At 49.1% G+C, this 21456-nt stretch overlaps 1 protein-coding gene across 2 annotated transcripts in view; it reads right to left on the minus strand.

Moving 5' to 3' along the window:
• Window positions 1–6968: 6968 nt before the first annotated feature.
• Window positions 6969–21456, minus strand: part of SLC2A4RG (SLC2A4 regulator) — a 47664-nt gene continuing 33176 nt past the window's right edge. The window contains exons 3-9 of one of the 2 annotated variants that reach the window (XM_082226138.1): window positions 21323–21432; window positions 19047–19285; window positions 17599–17699; window positions 15898–16192; window positions 14782–14907; window positions 12987–13111; window positions 6969–10240 (exon numbers count right to left, since the gene is read on the minus strand). In XM_082226138.1, the coding sequence (XP_082082264.1) occupies window positions 10129–10240; window positions 12987–13111; window positions 14782–14907; window positions 15898–16192; window positions 17599–17699; window positions 19047–19285; window positions 21323–21432 (1108 nt within the window). In that variant the 3' untranslated portion in view covers window positions 6969–10128. The remainder of the gene's footprint in view (window positions 10241–12986; window positions 13112–14781; window positions 14908–15897; window positions 16193–17598; window positions 17700–19046; window positions 19286–21322; window positions 21433–21456) is intronic. The other variant, XM_082226139.1, reaches the window with a different exon arrangement.

The raw sequence follows: 21456 nt of genomic DNA on the forward strand, positions 1-21456 counted from the left end.
AGCACTGAGAGCTGTGCCCATGAAGTTGCTTCCCATAGTTTCTCTCCCTGCACAAAGAATCAAACATGGCTGTGAAATATATTCAATACGTACAGGGTGTGAGGGAGAGACCCACTGTGGGATATTTTAGTGTATTTTGCTATGTAAGCTGTGGTGGTGGTGTGAAAAGAACTTGCACAAAAAGCAGCCTGCTGATTATGAAGGCTTTGTAAAGCATTTCCCCCCCACTTCCTTAGGAGCAAGTCAAAAATATTTTAAGAGTAAGGCATTTACCCGATTTTTAAAAATATGACCCCACCACCCCCCTAGGTGTAAAGAATACATGACTCTTTCTACTAGCCTTATTTTAGAAGGCTGAACCTAATTTCAGAAGGCTTGACTGCATAAAGGTTTCAGTAAGGTAGTGCAATGTAGACCTGTTGTTTAGTTGTGTCCGACGCTTCGTGACCCCCTGGACCAGAGCACGCCAGGCACTCCTGTCTTCCACTGCCTCCTGCAATTTGGTCAAACTCATGCTCGTAGATTTGAGAACACTGTCCCACCATCTCGTCCTCTGTTGTCCCCTTCTCCTTGTGCCCTCCATCTTTCCCAACATCAGGGTCTTTTCCAGGGAGTCTTCTCATGAGGTGGCCAAAGTATTGGAGCCTCAGCTTCACGGGCCTAGGTATCCTATACTACTGGAATAGATGCCTCCCCCCCTTACACAAAACAAACCTAGATATAGAAAAGTGTCAGGGAGAAAGCTAGAACACTTGTTCCTGATGTGCTAGCTTTCTATGTGCAGGGAGCACTGTTGACCCAGAGGAGCAGCCCATCATTCCCATACTCTTAAAACAGTTCTAGTACATGTTTACGTCAGTGAGAAGTGCACTAATCCACTGTCAATTGCCAGCTCCTCAACTGTATGCACACAGCCCTTCTGTCTGCTTCCAGATGCACATCTAACCCTTTGCTGCTAGGGGGAGACAGATGTTCAGCAGAACTTCCTTCTGCAATGTGTGCAGATTGTGCAAGGTAAGCAAACGTTCGCCCTGCTTGCGCTGCAGTTTTTTGCTTCTGCAAAACCGCAGGAGGGGTGAAGCAGATTGAGGCAAGCCTGAGTGCTGGCAATACCATACACAGCTAATCTCTCCCAGTTGGCCCTTGTTGAGTGAGGCATGGCCAACACCAGCCTTCGCTAACTTGGCACGCAGATGTGCCGACTGGGGCAAATGGGTACTGTAATCCAAAATGGCTGGAGGGGCAGCAGGTTGGCAAAGGCTGGTTTTGACCTGGGAAAAGCCTTAAAGCAGCTCAGGACTGCAATACCTCAAGGACAACCTCTCTGCATACGAACCAACCTGTGATCAGCGAGCGCCTTGTGTGTGCCTCCTTCACAAGAGGTCCAAAGGATGGCAACACAAAATAGGCCTTTTCTGTGGTGGCTCCCCATTTACGGAATGCTCTCGCCAGGCACCTTTGTTACATATCTTGAGGCTCCTGGCAAAATCATTCTCCTCCTCCCAGGCCTTTGCCTAATTAAACGATCCATGGCCTTTTTAAACTATGCATGGGGGTATGTGTGTTATTGTTTGTTACTATGCTACATATTGTTATGAAGGGACGCAGGTGGCACTGAGGCCTAAACCGCTGAGCCTCTTAGGCTCGCCGATCAGAAGGTTGGCAGTTTGAATTCCCACAACGGGGTGAGCTCCCATTGCTCTGTCCCAGCTCCTGCCAACCCTGCAGTTCAAATGCACACCAGTGCAAGTAGATAAACAGGTACCGCTGTGGCAGGAAGGTAAATGACGTTTCCATGAGCTCTGGTCTCCATCAGTGTTCTGTTGTGTGAGAAGTGGCTTAGTCCTGCTGGCCACATGACCCAGAAAGCTGTCTGTGAACAAATGCCGGCTCCCTCAGCCTGAAAGCAAGATGAGCACCGCAACCCCATAGTCACCTGTGATTGGACTTAACCGTCCAGGGGTCCTTTACCTTTTTATATTATTATATTGTAAACCGCCCTGTGGTCTTTGGATGGAGGGTGGTACAGAAGTTTAATAAATAATAGCAACTTCATGTTGAACTTAACTGAATTGGGATGTCTAGCCTATTTCCACCTGGGAACGGCCTCGGTCCAGTATACCTGAAGGAGTGTCTCCACCCCCACCGTTCTGCCCGAACGTTGAGGTCCAGCTCCGAGGGCCTTCTAGCGGTTCCCTCACTGTGAGAAGCCAAGTTACAGGGAACCAGGCAGAGGGCCTTCTCGGTCGTGGCACCCGCCCTGTGGAACACCCTCCCATCAGATGTCAAAGAGATAAACAACTACCTGACATTTAGAAGACATCTGAAGGCAGCCCTCTTTAGGGAAGTTGTTAATGTGTGACATTTTAATATATTTTTAATCTTTGTTGGAAGCCGCCCAGAGTGGCTGGGGAACAAATAATAAATTATTATTAATGGGACTAAACAAAGCAGACCTAATAGCTCTCCACTCTTAGGAGGGCAGCACCCCTTACAGACTCAACCTGGAGGCTGACTCCATTCTTTTTCCATTAGATATCTACTGATCTCTCCTCAATGCTGCTGCTGATGCAGAAGTTGCTGGGTCCGAGCAAACACTTTTGAAAGTGATCTACATCCAAGAGCCCCACCTCCCATAAAAGCCACCCGTTGTCTCCCACTTCAAAAGGGCCAGTGTGGTTTAGTGGTTGGACTGCTAGAATAGGGCCTGGGGTTCAAATCCCCACTTGGCCATGGAGCTCTTGGGCCAATTGCTGCCTCTCAGCTTAACGTACCTCGTAGGTTTGTTTTGGGGATTAAACAAAGGAGGGCAGAAAACCATGTACATCACCTTGAGCTCTCTGGAGAAAAAGGCAGGCTATAAATGCAATAAATAACACCAAAACCCAGAAAGACCAAGACACAAGCATATTCTTGAAAAACAACAACTTTTTTCCCCTCTGAATATCTGATAAAAGTCTCAATTTGATTGGCACGCTTCCTCTGATACCAAAGGTCACCTGAGCACAGCACAGCACACACATACAGACATACACGCAAACACACAGTCAGTACAAGAAGCGGCACCTCCACACTTCGAACATCCTGAAAGAAAAGGCTCCTTAAAAGGGGGGCGGGCAGGGAAAGAAGAGAAGTGTTTGTCGCATTCTGGGCTGTGTAAATATCCTTCCAACCGTAGCAAAACAAAAATCCTAGTTTGGTTTCTTCCTCTTCTCTTGGCTTGTTTTTTAAAAAGCTTTTCAAAATACATTTCTTGCTGTGGCAGCACTTAGGAATGTTTTAGCTTGCTATTTTTATACACACACAAAAAGAAGTGTTTGTGTTTTGCTCATAGCGCCATAGCTCTCCTAGCTGATTTGTGTGTCACAGGTGGGAGATCATTGATCTAGAAAAGGATTTGTCGGCCTGTGGCCCTAAAAAAAAACAGTCATCAAAACATGGGGAAGATACATTCAATGTCAAAACTACACGCTCTCCATAACTGCAGATGCCCCAGCTACAAAAAGGAAGTGCCAATTTAATCTTGCAACCTCCAAGGAGGTTTTGGGATATTGTGGCAAAATCAGTTCCTCACCGTCTGGCCATTCTCTGAAAAGCAGAATAGAGCAATAACGCTTAACACCCACAAACGGCTTCTGAAGCCGGCTGCCTCTGATCTGAGATTATGATCAAGTTGACACACTGTCCAATCCTCATTTACAGACAGTCTAGCCCTGCCAGGGATGATTCCCAGAACCAACAGGCATGTTCCACATTCCACTGATGCAAGGCCCAGCCAGCAATTTGACCCAATTTTGTTGCACCTGCCAACAGTGAGCTGTCCCACTTTTTAATGTGTTGTTTTGCTTTGCTAGATTGATATATAAAGCAATGTAGAGAACAGACAAGGCCATAAATATGAAAAGCGTCTTTATGCTGGGGAATTTTTACATGCATTCTCTGCTGCTTGCAGTTGCTAATGCAAAGAAACTGTTCAGGCAGGTTGTGGAATGGCAACCTTTCCTCAAAGAAGCCAAAGTCCCTCACAAAAAGGAGAGTAGGGGAACATCCCAGGCACTGCAAGCTCTGTGTTGACCTCCATTTGGAGGCCATTAAAATGGCATTTATAGAATCATAAAAGCCCTGGATGGATGCTAGACTTAGCCTACACAAGCAGCAGCTGCAGCTTGTAGAAACCGGAGTTGAAAGCACCCCTTCGTAAAACAACTCCCTGGAAGTGGAAATTCAGCACATTGAGAAGGGATCTCACGCAGCCCTGCTCTATGCTGTGCTAGCTTTTTACCTGCAGGGAGTTTTTAACAGATAGAATGCCAGTCAAAAACCTGGTATTTTCCCCAACCTACTCCCCCAAGACCCTTTTATTCTGTTTTATCTGACCGCCCTTAAACATTGCATGTTTGAGGATTTAGTTAATGGCTATAATCCCACTCAAACATTAAAATGTCCCAAAAGGTATGCACAGGCCAGAACCTAATTCTGGGAATTCAAGTGGGGAAACAGGTATTTACGGAGCTTCACCAACTGTATCTGGCATTGTCAAGATCCAACAAATATAGGCCACTTACTGCAAAAAAAAAGGGGGGGGCTTGAGATTTGTGCAAACTCTCTTGAAAGTGATCTAATACATGGCAACAAGCCCGACTTGGGAATATGATAGTTGGTCACATCACTGCCAAGAACCAGAGATTATTCTCCCAGCGTGTCTGACTGCCTTTTCCAACTGCCTGCAGCCCAGGGGGTGTATACAAAGTAGAACTAAGGAACTTGTTCCATCAGCACACAGATTTCAACTAGTGCAATAGATTCCCCCCACCCAATGCTCTCTCCTAAATATGCTCTGGGTTCCCACAAGCACCAACCACCCAGAGAAAATTTAGGATCGTGTGCCAGGAGGGGCGTAGAGGAGGGCACTCTAGTGCACAAGTTTAAATCTTTGCACAGATGCAACGTTAGCTGGAGATCACCGCTGGGCACTGCAAATTTTACTTAAGAAAAAGGCAACTACTGATCTCTCCCACCCCACTTTTTTTTACTTGCATGAGTTTTTCTATCTCTTTTTTTAAGGCTTACGGTGATTTAGAAGCAATGGCATTTTAGCACAGGGCTAAAATGCCACTGATAAATATTTAAGGTAAGATTTCAAACTGTGAACATCCCAGCTGAAGTGCAAACAGCCACTGGGTGCTCCAGGCGTCTCGGCTGTGTTTTGCTTCTGCTGAAATTTCTGAGGACAAAAAGCCCTCCCTCCAGGGGTGTTGTTAAGACGGGGTGGCCCAGGAGGCCCAAGCCTTTTGCATCTGACCACGGGACTCCTATCTATCCCCCAATCTGAAAATCAACATGTCTGTGCTCCTATACATATTAACTATTATATGCAAATATCATGCAACTGTGTCAGGGCTTGTCTACACTTCAGCTTCTCCAATGCCTAGGAAGCAAGGTTCTGAGCCGTTTCCACCACTGTCCTGCTCCTTTTCCTGGGAAAAACACAACCAACAGGAAACTGCAGAAAACCCAATTGCAGTTTGCTCAATTGAATACTACAGAGCGGGTTTTTGGGGGGGGGGGAGCAACCAGGGGAGAGGAAGTGTAGATAAGCCCTCATCTCAGTTGGTTTCTTGCAGCAGGAACAACAGCAAGGAAACCACCAATTTAACCCAATACCATAAGAAACTAGGCTCTTAGGCTGTCAATACTCTTTTAATATTTTCTTTTGCTATTTGAAGTTAAAGCAGAGGCTTGCTGGTTTAAATAAGTGGGGCGGGGAGGAAGAAAATGGAGTAAGGTTGCCAACTTGAAAAAAGAAATCTTCCCTTTACTTCTGTGCCTGACGCAGCTGCTTGATCTTCAGGAAGCAAGTACTGGTATTCCCTCCGGGCTGGGAAAAGCTTCACCTACTGAGGATCAAATAAATGCTTGCAAGGGGCAGTCTCGTCTACTTCTCCCCTTGGCAGCCAACAGATTTAAAGCACATTCTGGCTTCAATCCAGTTTTGGTTTGTATTTTAAATGTCAGGAAATACGCAGGGCAGGCCAGAGAGGAAAGATGCCCCTCTCAGAGGAAGGCAGATCTGAATCCTCAAAAGCCCCGATTCTACCGGATTCAAATTCCGCAGCCCACTTTGCAGCTTCTGAGACCTAGAGGGCATGGCGTATACACCAGATCCTTTGTGTCACTTCCTTGCCTTTGGCAACGTTCTAGGGAGCCTTTCTCAACGTTAGGTTCCCCTACGCTACATTGCTGGACTACAACTCCCATCATTCCTACCTGGCAGGATCAGAGGGCAGGGATGATGGGGAGTTCCAGTCCAACATCTGGAGACATTGAAAAAGCTTGCTCTAGGGCAGGCTTCCTCAAACTTGGCCCTCCAGATGTTTTGAGACTACAACTCCCATCATCCCTGACCACTGGTCCTGCTAGCTAGGGACCATGGGAGTTGTAGGCCAAAAACATCTGGAGGGCCGAGTTTGAAGAAGCCTGCTCTAGGGCAAGTGTCATTGGGACCGAAGTACCACTTGACCTCCAGCTATTTAACAGAGAAGGGTGGGGGCTCATCCCTTGACAAGCCAAGTCATGTGACTATGATTGTTTTCACAGTCTTCTGCTGCTGGCACTTATTAGTGGCTTGCTACTGCAGGCAGTGACAAGCACGTGAGGAAGATTCTAACTTCGCCTTTACTCTGCCATGCCTTTAAAACTTCCCATGTGCATGGATATTGTCCAGGAACAGCTGTTCCTCTCTTGAACATCTATGGTTGGTCTCATGTTCTAACCATGTTTACTCAGAGGTAAGTCCCATCCACTTCAGCTGGGTTCACACGCAAGTGCTTCCAAGCAAGTCTCAGACCCTTGGAGCGCAATCCTGCCCATGCTTACTCAGAAGTAAGTCTACATTCAATGGAGAGCTGCCGCTCTAATGTCTCCAAGGTGGGGGCACCCGAGATTTCATACAATAAAATAATCTGAACTTTTTAACAGATTCCAAAGCTGCTTTTATATATATTTATATATAAAATAAAGCTTCCTGAACACACACACACGTACACACAAACACACACACCGTTGCTTGCCATGCAGCACAATCTGACTGCTTACTCAGAAGCAAGTCCCTCAAGAGGGCGTCCTGCTACATAAGCACACAAAAGACTGCAGCCTTCGTCTCGAAAAGGCCACTTTGAATAGGGGTGATGGAGAAAGGGCTGATTATCTTCAACAGTTAACAACAATTGTGGCCGACTCGGGAGGACTTTGTCCTTCCACTGCAGGCAAGAGACTGCACAGCAAAGCTTTTTTTAAAAAATAGGGGGGCGGGGAGAGAGAAGAACTACCTCTCTCACTAGCCAGTGCAGTTTTGCTTAAAGTGAGAGGGAGAGAGAAAGAAAGTTGCAGGTTGGGGAGTGAGGTTCATTCCCTCTACAAAAATGGAAGCCAGACTTTTGGAAAGCTAACAGGATAACCTCCCCAACCACCTAACTTTCACCTTGTGTATTTGCAGGCCTTAAAAATTCAAACTTTGCTACCATTTGATTTCTTAAAGAACATCATACCCCCCAAAAAACCCTCAAATCCTTGTGCAGTTTGGTGTAGTGCAAAGAGTGGCGATCGAATGAGGCATTTCCCGGCAGTCTGGTTCCCAAAGCTGATCGTCCTCATTTTCAAACATGAGGATAACAGGCGCAGGCACCTTGGAAATGTGCAACACAATGTGCAAATGCCGCTGAAATAAGGCAGCGGCGCAAGAATGGAGACGCACTCCTGCCGCTGCTTGTCGTTTCAGCGCGGTTCCCTCTGGGTACATTTTGGCTAAAAGCAGATTTTATCTGAGGACCATGGATTCCCATTAATAGCTACCCAACTTTACAAGGTCTGTCTTTCAGACAAGTAGCTATTTTAGCTACAAGAAATATCTCGGATTGAAGTGTGGCACGAAAATAATAATAATTTAAAAAAACGAAGGGCGAAACATTTAAAACCTTAACGGGATTAGTTTGGTTATAAAGACCTGGCTGGCTCCTAAAACAAAAAAAGGGAAAAAATTCTAACAGCCTAGCTAAATATTTATGGAGGTGGATGGAATTTGGGTAAGAATATCAACATGTTTTACAGGTGCGATACTTGAGAAAAAATAAAAATCAATGTTCACTTTCCCAAATTAAAAAAAGGTTTAGGAAACAGCTGCAATGCAGACTTCCACTGCACAGGAGCGACCCCTCCCCACCCAAATGAAAGGGAGACCCAAGAAACTGCTTGAGGTGGGGGGCTGGGGAGGTTGCGTAGAGTTCTCTGGAAAAGTAATGCCTTTGCGCTGTGTGTCCAGTGACAAAGGTGCATTGGACTAATTCCATTTAAAGCACATCATTCTGGCATCTGGTGCATTTAAGTACAAGCAAGCCCATCACTGCTTGGTTCAGACCCCACCCCACCCCAAGAACAGCTACAAAATGGCAATTACTCCCCCCAAAATAAGCCGCAGCAGTTCAGAAGGTGGAAGGGAGATGGAAAAACAGACCAAAATGAAACCTCAATGTTCGACATTTGGCAAGTTTCCTCCGAATACGAAACGCAGAAAATCCTGATTCCAAAATTCAAATTAGGGCCAGAATTGTCGGGTGGGAGGGAGTTGCGAGTCTTGTCACTGAAATTTCAACTTTGCCACCCACAACCGGCACCCAAGTCAAAACCTGCCGCAGATCCATTTCCTGATTTCCTGCCGGCAAACACAAAATTCGAGAGAGTCTGGGATTGCACGTAAGGAAGTTGAAGTGTTCCTTTGTGTGGTCAGAGTAACTTGTAATGCAAATTCATTCCGGCTCTTGTGGGGGGGGAAAGAGCAGTCTGCCTTTTCCCGTGCATAGCTTATTTCTTGCAAGAGACCAAGGTATTCAAATCCACCATGGGACCATTCTTAAGCTAGGTTGCAAAAGTCCAGACGTTTCTTATAAGTCCAGCCTTCTTCTCCGTGTCTTGGAGGGTGGAGGTGGAAGAGAGAAGGCAGGTAGTGAATGAAGACGAGGAGATAACTTCTCAGGCTCCAAGGACACCCTACAGATTCACACACACACACACACACACACACACACACACACACACACACCCTGGGCAACTGCATCCGAGTCCTAGATTAGACTTCCTACCTTCAAAACCTATACAAAAACAGACAAAAACACCTTTCTGTTTCTGAAAGTTGTGTTGCAACCAATACGTGAAAACAGCTGAAGGTGCTGGAGACGGGGGCATTTTCCTTTCTGTCGAATGCCTGATTCACCAAAGCAAAAGAATGAAACAGAAAATGCACACGGAAAAGAGGAGGACAGCCCAGGTGCAAAAGTCTGTGTTCTCCGTTAGCCATGGGATAAAAACTTGTTCTCCTTTCCGCAGAGGGCAGGAAGAGCTACCATTGGCTCGGCCGGCCTCGAATTGGCTCTTTGGGTTGGGCAGCCTTCTCACGGGGCACTGATGGCTGCTGCCCCCCCCTCGCCTCAGACCCTAGAGAGAAGGGGTGGGGGACCCTCTCCAAGGACTGCTGGACTCCAACTCCCATCAGCCCCAGCCAGGGATGCTGGGAGCTGCAGGTGAACATCTTCTGGGAGGCTACAGGCTCCCCACCCCGGACCTTAAGGCTACAAAGGGGAGGAGGCAAGGATACGGGGAGAAGGAAAAGAAATAGCTTATTTCAAACAGAAACACCCCCCCCAACAGAAAAAAGGCTCGATCTTCACATGTGCGGATGTGGAAAAAGCTGCCATTTGGCCAAGAAAGATTGGTGGCAGGTATTTTTTTACAAAAAGGTTAGGGAGGGAAAAGCACCAGAGTGTTCCTATTGTGGGGGTCGAGAGGGCCTGCCTGGGCCGTGCACAGCTTGGGAAAGGCAGGGGCTCCTTCCTTGCAAAGCTACACTGCCACCGTCCGCAGCAGGCTCTCCTTTTTTCCTGAGCCAAGGCACAGATGTGAGTCCCCACCTTGGGTGGGGGCAGGGGGACGGGGAGAGGGAGGTGCTGCCAGGAAGGGGGGCGGACGGCCAGGGAGGTCAGGCTGGAAGGCACAGAAGTGCAAATCGCGCGTCGAGGAGGGGGAAGAGCCCAGGCGGGCAGGCGGCCTCCCCGGAGCTGACCCGCAGGGGGACTCGGCTCAGTCGACAAACCGCTGGCAGGCTTTCTTCCAGCGACAGGCCGTGCACCACATGTTGCGGTTCTCCATTCCGTACACCTTGCGGCACTTCTTGGCCTCGCCGCGAGGCTTCCTGCAAAGAGGCAGAGCAGAAAAGGCCGTTGAGGAAGAGGGAGAGAGGAGGAGCTCCCTGTGCGGACAGGTCGATACGAGACGATAATCTTTATTGTCGTTGTCCCACACAGAACAACGAAATTGAAAAAATTGACATCAGACATTCAAACCCAACAAGCCTGCAATCCCAGCCTGGTTACCCCCCTAAAAAAATCTGATACACCCATAATTAAATACAATATGCTCTGGCGCTGTGAGTTAAACCACAGAGCCTAGGACTTGCCGATCAGAAGGTCATCAGTTCGAATCCCCACGATGGGGTGAGCTCTCATTGCTCGGTCCCTGCTCCTGCCAACCTAGCAGTTCGAAAGCACGTCAAAGTACAAGTAGATAAATAGGTACCACTCCAGTGGGAAGGTAAACGGTGTCTCCGTGCGCTGCTCTGGTTCGCCAGAAGCAGCTTAGTCATGCTGGCCACATGACCCGGAAGCTGTACGCCGGCTCCCTCGGCCAATAAAGCGAGATGAGCGCTGCAACCCCAGAGTCGGACACGACTGGACCTAACGGCCAGGGATCCCTTTACCCAAAATCACATTTGGGTAGAAACTGTTTCTCAGGCGGCTAGTCCTAGTTTTTATAACCCTGTAGCTTCTTCCAGATGGCAGAAGCTGAAAGAGATCATTTCCGGGGTGCGCACTGTCCTGTGCTATCTCTGCAGCTTTCTTATGGCACCTAGAAGCATAGATTTGATCCAAGGTGGGAAGAGTGCACCCAATTATTCTCTCTGCAGTCTTTACAACCCAGGACAGCATTGCTTTCCCCCTGACTGTGCAGCTCCCAAACTACACACACAGACCATAAGTTAGGTCGGACGGCCGCCAGTTCAGAGCACAGAAAGGAGAGGTCGAGCCTTGTCAAAACGCCCACTTCTCTAAGCTAGGAGATCCCAGGGTCGACCCCAGGCAACTTCAGCTTAGAGGAAGGATCAATTAGCAAGTGATGCAGGAAGGCCACACTCCAATATATATTATTATTATTTCTACCCCACCCATCTGGCTGTGTTTCCCCAGCCACTCTGGGCAGCTTTCAACAGAACATTGAAAAAAGAATAAAACTTCAAACATTAAAAACTTCCCTAAACAGGTCTGCCTTCAGATGTCTTCTAAAAGTCAGATAGCTGCTTATTTCCTTGACATCTGATGGAAGGGCATTCCACAGGGCGAGTGCCACCACCGAGAAGGCCCTCTGCCTGTTTCCCTGTAACCTCGCTTCTCGCAGGGAGGGAACCGCCAGAAGGCCCTCAGAGCTGGACCTCAGAGTGCAGACAGAACAATGGGGGTGGAGATGCTCCTTCAGGTATACAATGGTGCCTCGCAAGACGAAAAGAATCCGTTCTGTGATTCTCTTCGTCTAGCGGCTTTTTCGTCTTGCGAAGCAAGCCCATTGACGGATTAGCGCTATTAGTGCCATTAGCGGCTTTTAGCGGCTTATCTGCTGATCGGATCAGCTGATAAGCAGCTTAGTGGCTTAGAAAAAGGGGGGGGGGAACCAGCAGGAACTCGCAAGACATTGTCGTCTTGCGAAGCAAGCCCATAGGAAATTCGTTTTGCGAAGCACCACCAAAACGGAAAACCCTTTCATCTAGCGGGTTTTCCGTCTTGCGAGGCATTCGTCTTGCGGGGCACCACTGTACTGGGCTGAGGCTGTTGGATCTAGATGGACAGATTGGCTGGCCTGTGCATACCCAACCCCTCTCCATTCCAGGGCAAGCAGGGAGAGACAGGTGGTGGGACATAGCAGAGAAGAGAATGTGCTTCTGTTTGGCCAAGGTGAGATGTAATCCTTATAGATCTATCTATCCAAGAAGCAAAACCGAAAAGCATTCAAGGCTGCTTCTACAAGGGACATCTACAGTGGAAGAGACTGGCTTTGTTCACTTTTTAAATTTTATTTTACAGGACATCTGCAAGCAAAGCATGCTCCTCTCCTGTTTTGCCTTCTGGTTTTCTCCAGAACGCAGAAAATCAGACCTTTCCCCCACCAGCGACTCTCTCTAGTTTAAAAAAACACATAATGGAACAGCTGAGCACTTTTGCCAGCTGAAGATGGCAAGTGGCCTGTTTCCTCTCTCTAGGAATCGACTCCATCACTTTAACCCTTCACTTTCCAAACAGCGCTGCTTTTATTGCAAGTTTCTTTTCACACACACCCAAACTGCATCACGGGGTTCATGGTCACAAGCGCAGGATGGAGTGAGAGGGGTTGGCGTGGGTTGGTGTCCAGAAGGATTTAACCCTTTCCTCCCACCCCACAGCCCCGATGAAGACCCCACCATCACCACCACATTTGGGGATAGGAAAAAGTGGAGTGCCTACAGGAGCTTATGTGGGTCCACCAAGCCTGGAAGGGAAGTTGCTATTTCACAGGCAGCTTAAAGCAGAACAGATTTCAGTTGGGCATAGCTCAACTTTCTCCCTCTGGAAGCACCTCAAGTGTCAAATGGTGCTCATTCTACTCCAGAGGCACACCTGCAAGTTTCAATGTACAGTATGCGAGAAACAACTCCTTTCCCCTTAAATTCACCCCCACCCTAGATTTTAAAATGAGTTTCTTGAGGCACAGGCAGAACCTGAACAGGCGAGTGTGAAAACCAAAACCTTTTAAGAGGCTAAGGGGGAGAGATGCAAATTTCCGTTCTATTTTCAAAACAGAGACACCAAATTGTGGACGGAGGCGTAAACAAGAGCACCAGCTGGCCAACTCACCTTGTGCCTGTGGCAGGCTTTGGCATGGAAGAGGGCAGTGATGGATGCCCCTTGGCAGCGGGCACAGGAGGGACCTGTGGGCGCTTTTCTCCTATGTCAGCAGGCCGGATAGGGGTTAGGCAGCCCTGGGTGGGGAAAGGAGAAAAAATATTACTTTTGTGCCCTAACTGTGCAGCAATCGGAGCAGCAGCGATACAACTCTGGGCCCGGGGGGGGGGGGGCGACAGCAGCAGCAGAGGAGACAGCTATCAAAGGCTGCTAGTCCTGATAGCTATGCTCTGCCTCCAGAGTCAGAGATAGCAAAGCTGCCGAATACAAGTTGCTGGAAACCACCGGAGAGGGCTTGTGTTCGAATCCTGCTTGCAGCTTTCCCACAGGCCTGTGGTCGGCCACTGTGAGAAGAGGATGCCAGATTAGATGGGCTCGTCTTATGTTCAGAGACCAACATGGGACAGCTGCATCTTCTGTTGCCAAAGACATACCCACCCACCCACCAACGAGAGGCATCTTAATTAGTGGCGATGATAATAATAATAATAGTAATAATTTATTATTTATACCCCACCCATCTAGTTGGGCTTCCCCAGCCACTCTGGGCAGCTTCCAACAAAATATTAAAATACAGTAATGCACTAAACATTAAAAGCTTCCCTAAACAGGGCTGCCTTCAGATGTCTTCTAAAAGTCTTTGACATCTGAAGAGAGGGCGTTCCACAGGGCGGGTGCCACTACCAAGAAGGCCCTCTGCCTGGTTCCCTGTAACTTGGCTTCTCGCAGTGAGGGAACTGCCAGAAGGCCCTCGAAGCTGGACCTCAGCGTCCGGGCTGAACGATGGGAGAGGAGACGCTCCTTCAGGTATACTGGACCGAGGCCGTTTAGGGCTTTAAAGGTCAGCACCAACACTTTGAATTGTGCTCGGAAACGTACTGGGAGCCAATGTAGGTCTTTCAAGACCTGTGTTATGTGGTCTCAGCGGCCGCTCCCAGTCACCAGTCTAGCTGCCGCATTCTGGATTAGTTGTAGTTTCTGGGTCACCTTCAAAGGTAGCCCCACATAGAGCGCATTGCAGTAGTCCAAGCGGGAGATAACCAGAGCATGCACCACTCTGGCAAGACAGTCTGCGGGCAGGTAGGGTCTCAGCCTGCGTACCAGATGGAGCTGGTAGAGAGCCGCCCTGGACACAGAATTGACCTGCGCCTCCATGGACAGCTGTGAGTCCAAAATGACTCCCAGGCTGCGCACCTGGTCCTTCAGGGGCACAGTTATCCCATTCAGGACCAGGGAGTCCTCCACACCTGCCCACCTCCTGTCCCCCAAAAACAGTACTTCTGTCTTGTCAGGATTCAACCTCAATCAATGATGGGCAGTGACTACACCAATGGATCTCTATAGCCAGCAGCCGCATTTATTTATTTATTTCAAATAACTGTAGGGTTGGAAGGGCACCCGAGGGTCATCTAGTCCAACCCCCCTGCCGTGCAGGAATCTCAGCTAAAGCATCCAGGACAGGTAGCCACCCCTTTATATTTATTACCTTCATATACCACCTGTTCCCCTAAGAAGTTCAAAGTACACAGTTCCCCCCCCCCCGCCCATCGCAACGACGACCCTATGAGGTAGGTTAGGCTGAGAGAAGGTGGGTGGCCCAAGCTAACAACGGCCAGCGAGAGCTTCACGGCTGAGCAGGGGATTCGAACCCTGATCTCCCAGGTCATCATAGTACAACACTCTAACCGCTACACAACACTGGCAGAGGGGAGGGGAGGAGGCGAGTGTGGCCCTCTGGGTTACTTACCGGGGGGCTTTTAAAAAGAACAGGGGGCAGAGGTGGGAAAAAGGTTGGCTGCTGCCATGATATGCTGATTTCCATTCCAGTGGGGGGCGCTTTCAGATCGGCCAGCACGCCAGCAGGACCCGTTGCCTGGAAATCAAAGCAAAGTGGCATTTCTTGTTTTGTTTTTAGAAACCAGCAGGTCACCAATTTTGAGGGTTGGGGAGGGACACAGGAAAACCTGAGCCATCCTTATGCAGTGAGCATTTCCCCCAGCGATTCATATCCCACCCCCACTAAACCAGGGGTGGGCACGTCTGGCCTGGGGGGTGGGTGGGCCAATTGCTGCCCCCCACCCCCGATTTCTCTCTGCAGCCCTTTCCCCTCCCCAGGGGCCACACCCTGTCCGAGTGCTTAATGCATCGTTGATAGCCAGTGGCGGCAGTGTAGTGGTTAGAGTGCTGGTCTAGGGCCCTGGGAGCCCAGGGTTCGAATCCCCACTCAGCCGTGAAGCTCACTGGGTGGCCTTGGGCCATTCGCTCACTCCCAGCCTAGCCTACCTCACAGGGTTGTTGTTTTGAGGGTAAAGCGCGGGAAGAGTATGCAGGCCGCCTTGAGCAAAGGTGATACACAATTGCAATAAATAATCCTGCTTGCCTGGAAGCATTATAGAGATGTGTTACGCGTAGAAGCCTCTGACTTTTGCACAGCTGGAATATACCGTATTTTTCGCTCTATAAAATGCACTTTTCCCCTCCTAAAAAGTAAGGGGAAATGTGTGTGCGTCTTACGGAGCGAAAGCAGGCTGCGCAACTGTCCCAGAAGCCAGAACAGCAAGAGAGATTGCTGCTTTCACTGCGCAGCGATCTCTCTTGCTGTCCTGGCTTCTGAGATTCAGAATATTTTTTTCTTCTTTTCCTCCTTCAAAAACTAGGTGCGTCTTGTGGTCTGGTGCGTCTTATAGAGTGAAAAATACGGTAATCTGTGGTGCAACGGTAAGAGTCCTATTCATTGCTCCGTCCCGCTTTGCCTCTCTGGGCAAGCGGCCCCCAGAAGGTTGCGCATGAGTTGATGTGGCCCCCAAGCTGAAAAAGGCTCCTCGCCCCAGCCCCAACCAGCGCTCCAATGCGGAGAGCCCACCTGGTACGCATGGTCGGCTTGAATGTGGCAGACGCTTGTAGGCGCCGATTGGCTGAGGATGGCCATGTGCGTCGGCTGGCTCAGGTGAGGCGCCGCGGAAATGTCTGGACTGAACGAAGGAGGCCCTGGCGCTGGCTGCAGCTCCTCCAAGGCGGGAAAGGCCGGGGGCACGGAGGAGGTGGGGGAGACGGGCGTCAGGCTGGACAGGCCGTCCGTCAAGGAGTCCACGTTGACGTCCAGCTCTGTGTAGTAGAAGTCTTCCTCACCATCGCTCTGATCCAGGTCAGCTTTCCTCCTGGCGGAAGTAAAAAATAAAAATGGAGCGGGGCTAGCAGCAGCCACTGGAATCAATCTAGCTGGCTGTCCTGGCTTCTTGCTTAGTCACGCACAGCCTCTCCCGGGCAAGGGGAGCCGTCATCCCGCTGCCCGGGAGAGGCTGTGTGCGGCTATCCCATAAGACAGGACAGCCAGCGGGATCGCTGATCTGCAATCCCGCTGGCTGTCCTGGCTTCTGGGATTCGGAATATTTTTTTTCTTCTTTTCCTCTTCCAAAAAATTGGTGCGTCTTACGGTCTGGTGCATCTTATAGAGTGAAAAACACAGTCGCTCCCTCCCTCCTGCCATCAGTGCCTCTGCACTTAATGTATTTTTCCGTCTATAGGACGCCCCCAAAATTTTGGGGGCCTCAAAATTTAGAGAATAGGGGGACTGAGCTTTTGGGGAGGATTATTTGGGGGGAATGCCGAAAATCGCTCACCCGCCAGAACGCAGCACACAACCGCTTGCGCCGCTTACAATCTCACTCAGGTGAGCAATTTTTGGCATCTCCTCCCCCCCCCCAAACAACCAAGCGGCCATTTGCCGCTTAAAAATACAGTGTGCTACGTTCTGGCGGGTGAGTGATTTTTGGAATCTCCCCCCCCCAAAAAAAAATCAAGCGGCCAATGCCGAAAATCGCTCACCCGCCAGAATGTAGCACACTGTATTTTTAAGCGGCAAATGGCTGCTTGGTTGTTGGGGGGGGGAGATGCCCCCCTCAGCACTACCTGTGTGTAAGATGAGCCTAAATTTTGAACCTTCTTTTTGGGTCAAAAAAGCTTGTCTTATACACAGAAAAATACGGTATTCTCAAGTTGCTTCTACAGATAATGCGTTCCTCGTTGAAATACACAAGTCCTACTAACGGGACGTGGGTGGTGCTGTGGTCTAAACCACAGAGCCCAGGACTTGCCGATCGGAAGGTCGGAGGTTCAAATCCCCGCGACGGGGTGAGCTCCCGTTGCTCAGTCCCTGCTCATGCCAACCTAGCAGTTCGAAAGCACGTCAAAGTGCAAGTAGATAAATAGGTACTGCTCCAGCGGAAAGGTAAACGGCGTTTCCGTGCGCTGCTCTGATTCGCCAGAAGCGGCTTAGTCATGCTGGCCACATGACCCGGAAGAACTGTCTGTGGACAAATGCCGGCTCCCTTGGCCAGTAAAGAGAGATGAGCGTGCAACCCCAGAGTCGTCCGCAACTGGATCTAATGGTCAGGGGTCCTTTTACCTTTACACACATAACTCTTTTCCCTCTTCATCTTCCTGCTTCCAAAAATGGGTTTAAGCATGCAACATGTCAACAATTCTCCCCACTGCAATCCCAACCTTCCCACAGTGCCAGCAACTGAACGGGCCCACACGGCACTACCAGGGTGCCCAAACCTACCCCAGGTGGATGGTCCTGATGTGTTTCTGCATCCCAGATGAACTGCTCAACACCTTCCCACAGTTCTTCCACAAGCACTTGAACATCACCTTGGTGGAGTTCTGTAAGAAACGGGAGAAAGGACCATTTTGAGGGCCACCTCGGAGTCTCTACGCCTATCTTGGGGACCAGGAACCTGTTCCAGCCCTGGAAGATTTGGGGTAAAAGGCTACCAAGCAGCCGCAATCAGAGACTTGTAGAATCACGGATTAAAAGTTTTATTATTTTCCATTGGGGGTTGAACTCAACAAACCCGACAGTAAGAGATGTTCAGCAGTGGAACAGTCACTCTCAGGAGGTTCTGGACTCTCCTTCCTTGAAGGTCTATCAGCCGATGTTGGGTGACCACCTGTCAGGAACTCTTTAGCTGAGATTCCTGCATTGAAGGGGGCTGGACTGGATGACCCCTGGGGTCCCTTCCTTCCCCCCCCAAAAAAAAAAATTATTCACTTTATAACACAAATAAAAAACACAAACAGAAAAACAAGCAATACAAACAAATTCTTGTCTTATCCTTATTTTTTTCTAAACGTTGTTCGTTGGGCTTCCCTAAGTCCCCCCGATCTGATTTTCATTTTACCTCATCTTTAGCAGTTTACATATATCATAATTTCTAACCATTTTTTTAACCACGCTTACTTTAACCATAAAAATCTTCACATTTTATCACTTACAAATAATACTATTTCAAAATATACTATCTTCTACTTCTAACCCTACAGCCTATATCCACTTCCAAAGCTATTCTAAGATTTAAAGATTAACGTATTTTTTTTCAAATATTCCTTAAACTTCTTCCAATCTTCTTCCACAGTCTCTTCTCTCTGGTCTCGGAGTCTCCCAGTTGGTTCAGCAAGTTCCACATACAGTCATACCGCAGGTTAAAGCAGCTTCAAGTTAAGTATTTTCGGGTCACGCTCAGCAGTAACGGAGCGTGTTACTTCCGGGTTTTGCCGCTCGCGCATGCGCAGACGCTCAAAATGATGTCACGCGCATGCGCGGAAACGGCAGAACACGACCCGCGGGTTGCGTTCGCTTCAGGATGCGAATGGGGCTCCAGAACAGATCCCGTTCGCATCCCGAGGTACCACTGTATTGTATTTTTCGCTCCATAAGACGCACTTTTTCCCTCCTAAAAAGTAAGGGGAAGTGTGTGTGCGTCTTATGGAGCGAATGCAGGCGGGAGGCTCTGCTCAGCGCTGCCTTTAAAGAGCCACACGGAGCGTGTGTGTGTGTGGCTCTTGCTGGCTTTGATTCAGGATATTTTTTTTCTTGTTTTCCTCCTCTAAAAACTGGGTGCGTCTTATGGTTGGGTGCGTCTTATGGAGCGAGAAATACGGTAGTCCGTTGGGGTCCCTTCCAGCTCTACGATTCTTTCCCAAGATGCCCCCCTTGCCGCACTCTCTCACCTTCCTCTTCCTGGGGATGGGGTCCCCAAACAGGAAGTGAGTTGCCTCGGTCTCCTCCAGCTCCGACTGCAGCGAGGGAAGGAAGCTGGCAGGAGCCTCCGAGGACAGCGGTGGAGACGGCGTCGAGGGGGTGGAGAGGTCACTGGGAGGGTCCCAGCTCCAGTCGCCGCTGTTGTTACTGCTGCTGCTGCAGCTGGAGGACATGGCCGGGACTTCCTTCCAAACATCACCGTTGGTTTCTGCCGCGGGGTAGAAAAAAAAGACGTCAGAACTGCACACCACCCCAAGCATGTCTAAAACACTTGGGAGCACCAAAAACAACCAGCTGCCAGATCCATTTTCATTCCGAGGGCCACAGCCCCTTGTGCGGGACCTTCCGAGGGCCGGATGCCAGCAGGGCCAGAGGGAAGAGCCAGCAGGGCAGTCGATGAAGCAGGTTTCGTTCCAACCATGCAAAAGTCAGAGCTACGCATACCTCTTTCCATGCTTCATCCCACAACGTTTCCAAGCACCATTCAAAGTGTTGGTGCTGACCTTTAAAGCCCTGAATGGCTTTACCTGAAGGAGAATCTCCACCGCCCATCGTTCAGCCCGGACACTGAGGTCCAGCTCTGAGGGCCTTCTGGCAGTTCCCTCACTGCGAAAAGTGAGGTTACATGGAACCAGGCAGAGGGCCTTCTTGGTAGTGGCGACCACCCTGTGGAACACCCTCCCACCAGATGTCCAGGAAATAAACAACTATCTGACTTTTAGAAGACATCTGAAGGCAGCCCTGCTGAGGGAAGTTTTTAATGTTTGAAGTTTTATTCTTTTTTTAATATTCTGTTGGGAGCTACACAGAGTGGGGAAACCCAGCCAAATGGGCGGGGTATACATAATAATTTATTATTGTTATTGTTATTGTTATTATGCAAGCGGAGACCCTGGTGAACAAGGCTAAGCTAGCGGTGCAAAGAGCTTGGCATGGAACAGGGCTTCCTGCCAGGCACCCCAAATGTTCCCGTGGCAGCTTAAAGAGTAAAAAGTAAAAATAATAAATTGCTACGCAAGCTGCAAGTATTGCAGAATGCTGCAGCCCAATTGCTGACAGAAGTGAGGCCTTGTCAGCATATAACACTTGGACTTAGAGATCTGTACTGCTAGCTGATTTCTACCAGGCTAGGTTCAAGGTATACAAAGCCGTGATGACAACTTGTATTGTATTGTATTGTATTGTAGCGATTTCTTTGGACCCCATCAGCAAGGCCAAGAGGGCAACTGCTCAGGCTTTGCGCTCCAGGGAGGTCGTTTAAGCAGCAATCTGACTTCACCCTCAGAGGTGCACTCCATTGTCTCTTAAGACAGATGGCTGTCCACAAGTGGCAACTTGTTTGCCTACAAAATCGCCTTGCCCATATGCGCCCACTTGACCACTTCAGTCTAAGTTGGCACTGTTAGAGGTGCATTTATAACAACTCAGTCTTTTGGTGTGGCAGCACCCAAACTTTAGGATTCCCTAACTACTCTTTTTGGCACCTGCTATCTAAATGTTCGGAGGGATGCGGGTGGCGCTGTGGATTAAACCACAGAGCCTAGGACTTGCTGATCAGAAGGTCGGCAGTTCGAATCCCCACGACGGGGTGAGCTCCCATTGCTCGGTTCCTGCTCCTGCCAATCTAGCAGTTGGAAAGCACCTCAAAGTGCAAGTAGAAAAATAGGTACCGCTCTGGCGGGAAGGTAAATGGCGTTTCCATGCGCTGCTCTGGTTCACCAGAAGCGGCTTAGTCCTGCTGGCCACATGACCTGGAAGCTGTATGCCGGGTCCCTCGGCCAATAAAGCGAGATGAGCGCTGCAACCCCAGAGTTGGCCACGACTGGACCTAATGGTCAGGGGTCCCTTTACCTTTACCTATCTAGATGTTCAGAAAGTTGATGCGACTTTTAATGTGTTTTTAGACTATTTAAGCTTTCTTCTGTTGTTACTTTTTCTTAGCTATCATTTTATTGTTTTATAATTTTCGCAAACTGATTTGAGGGTTTGCTTGTTTTTTCTTACAATCAAGCAGTGTATGTATCTATATCTATACAGTATTTTAAATATAAATCGTTTGGCAAACACAGCACAGTGGATCAAGAGAAAGTTGGCCACACATGTGCTGTAAACTGTAAACCTGACATGTTGCAGAAACCCAAACGGGGCAGAGCACCTTGTAAAATTATTCGGGACAATATTAGGAAGCAGGCACTGCCATTCTCAAAGCCCAACCTCCCCTCTTCTCCCAACATCTTTGCAATACCTGCGCTGAAACCGTTGGGTGGGTTGTTAAGCACAACCGGGCTGGTGGAGAGGCTCGTGAGGACTGCAGCCGCTATGACCTCGTCAATCCCCGCCTTTTCAGACAACTTTCTGCAGGACAGAGGAGAGGAAACA

Source organism: Podarcis vaucheri (genome assembly GCF_965113315.1).
Source record: "Podarcis vaucheri genome assembly, chromosome: 6".
In the NCBI taxonomy this organism is placed as follows: domain Eukaryota; kingdom Metazoa; phylum Chordata; class Lepidosauria; order Squamata; family Lacertidae; genus Podarcis; species Podarcis vaucheri.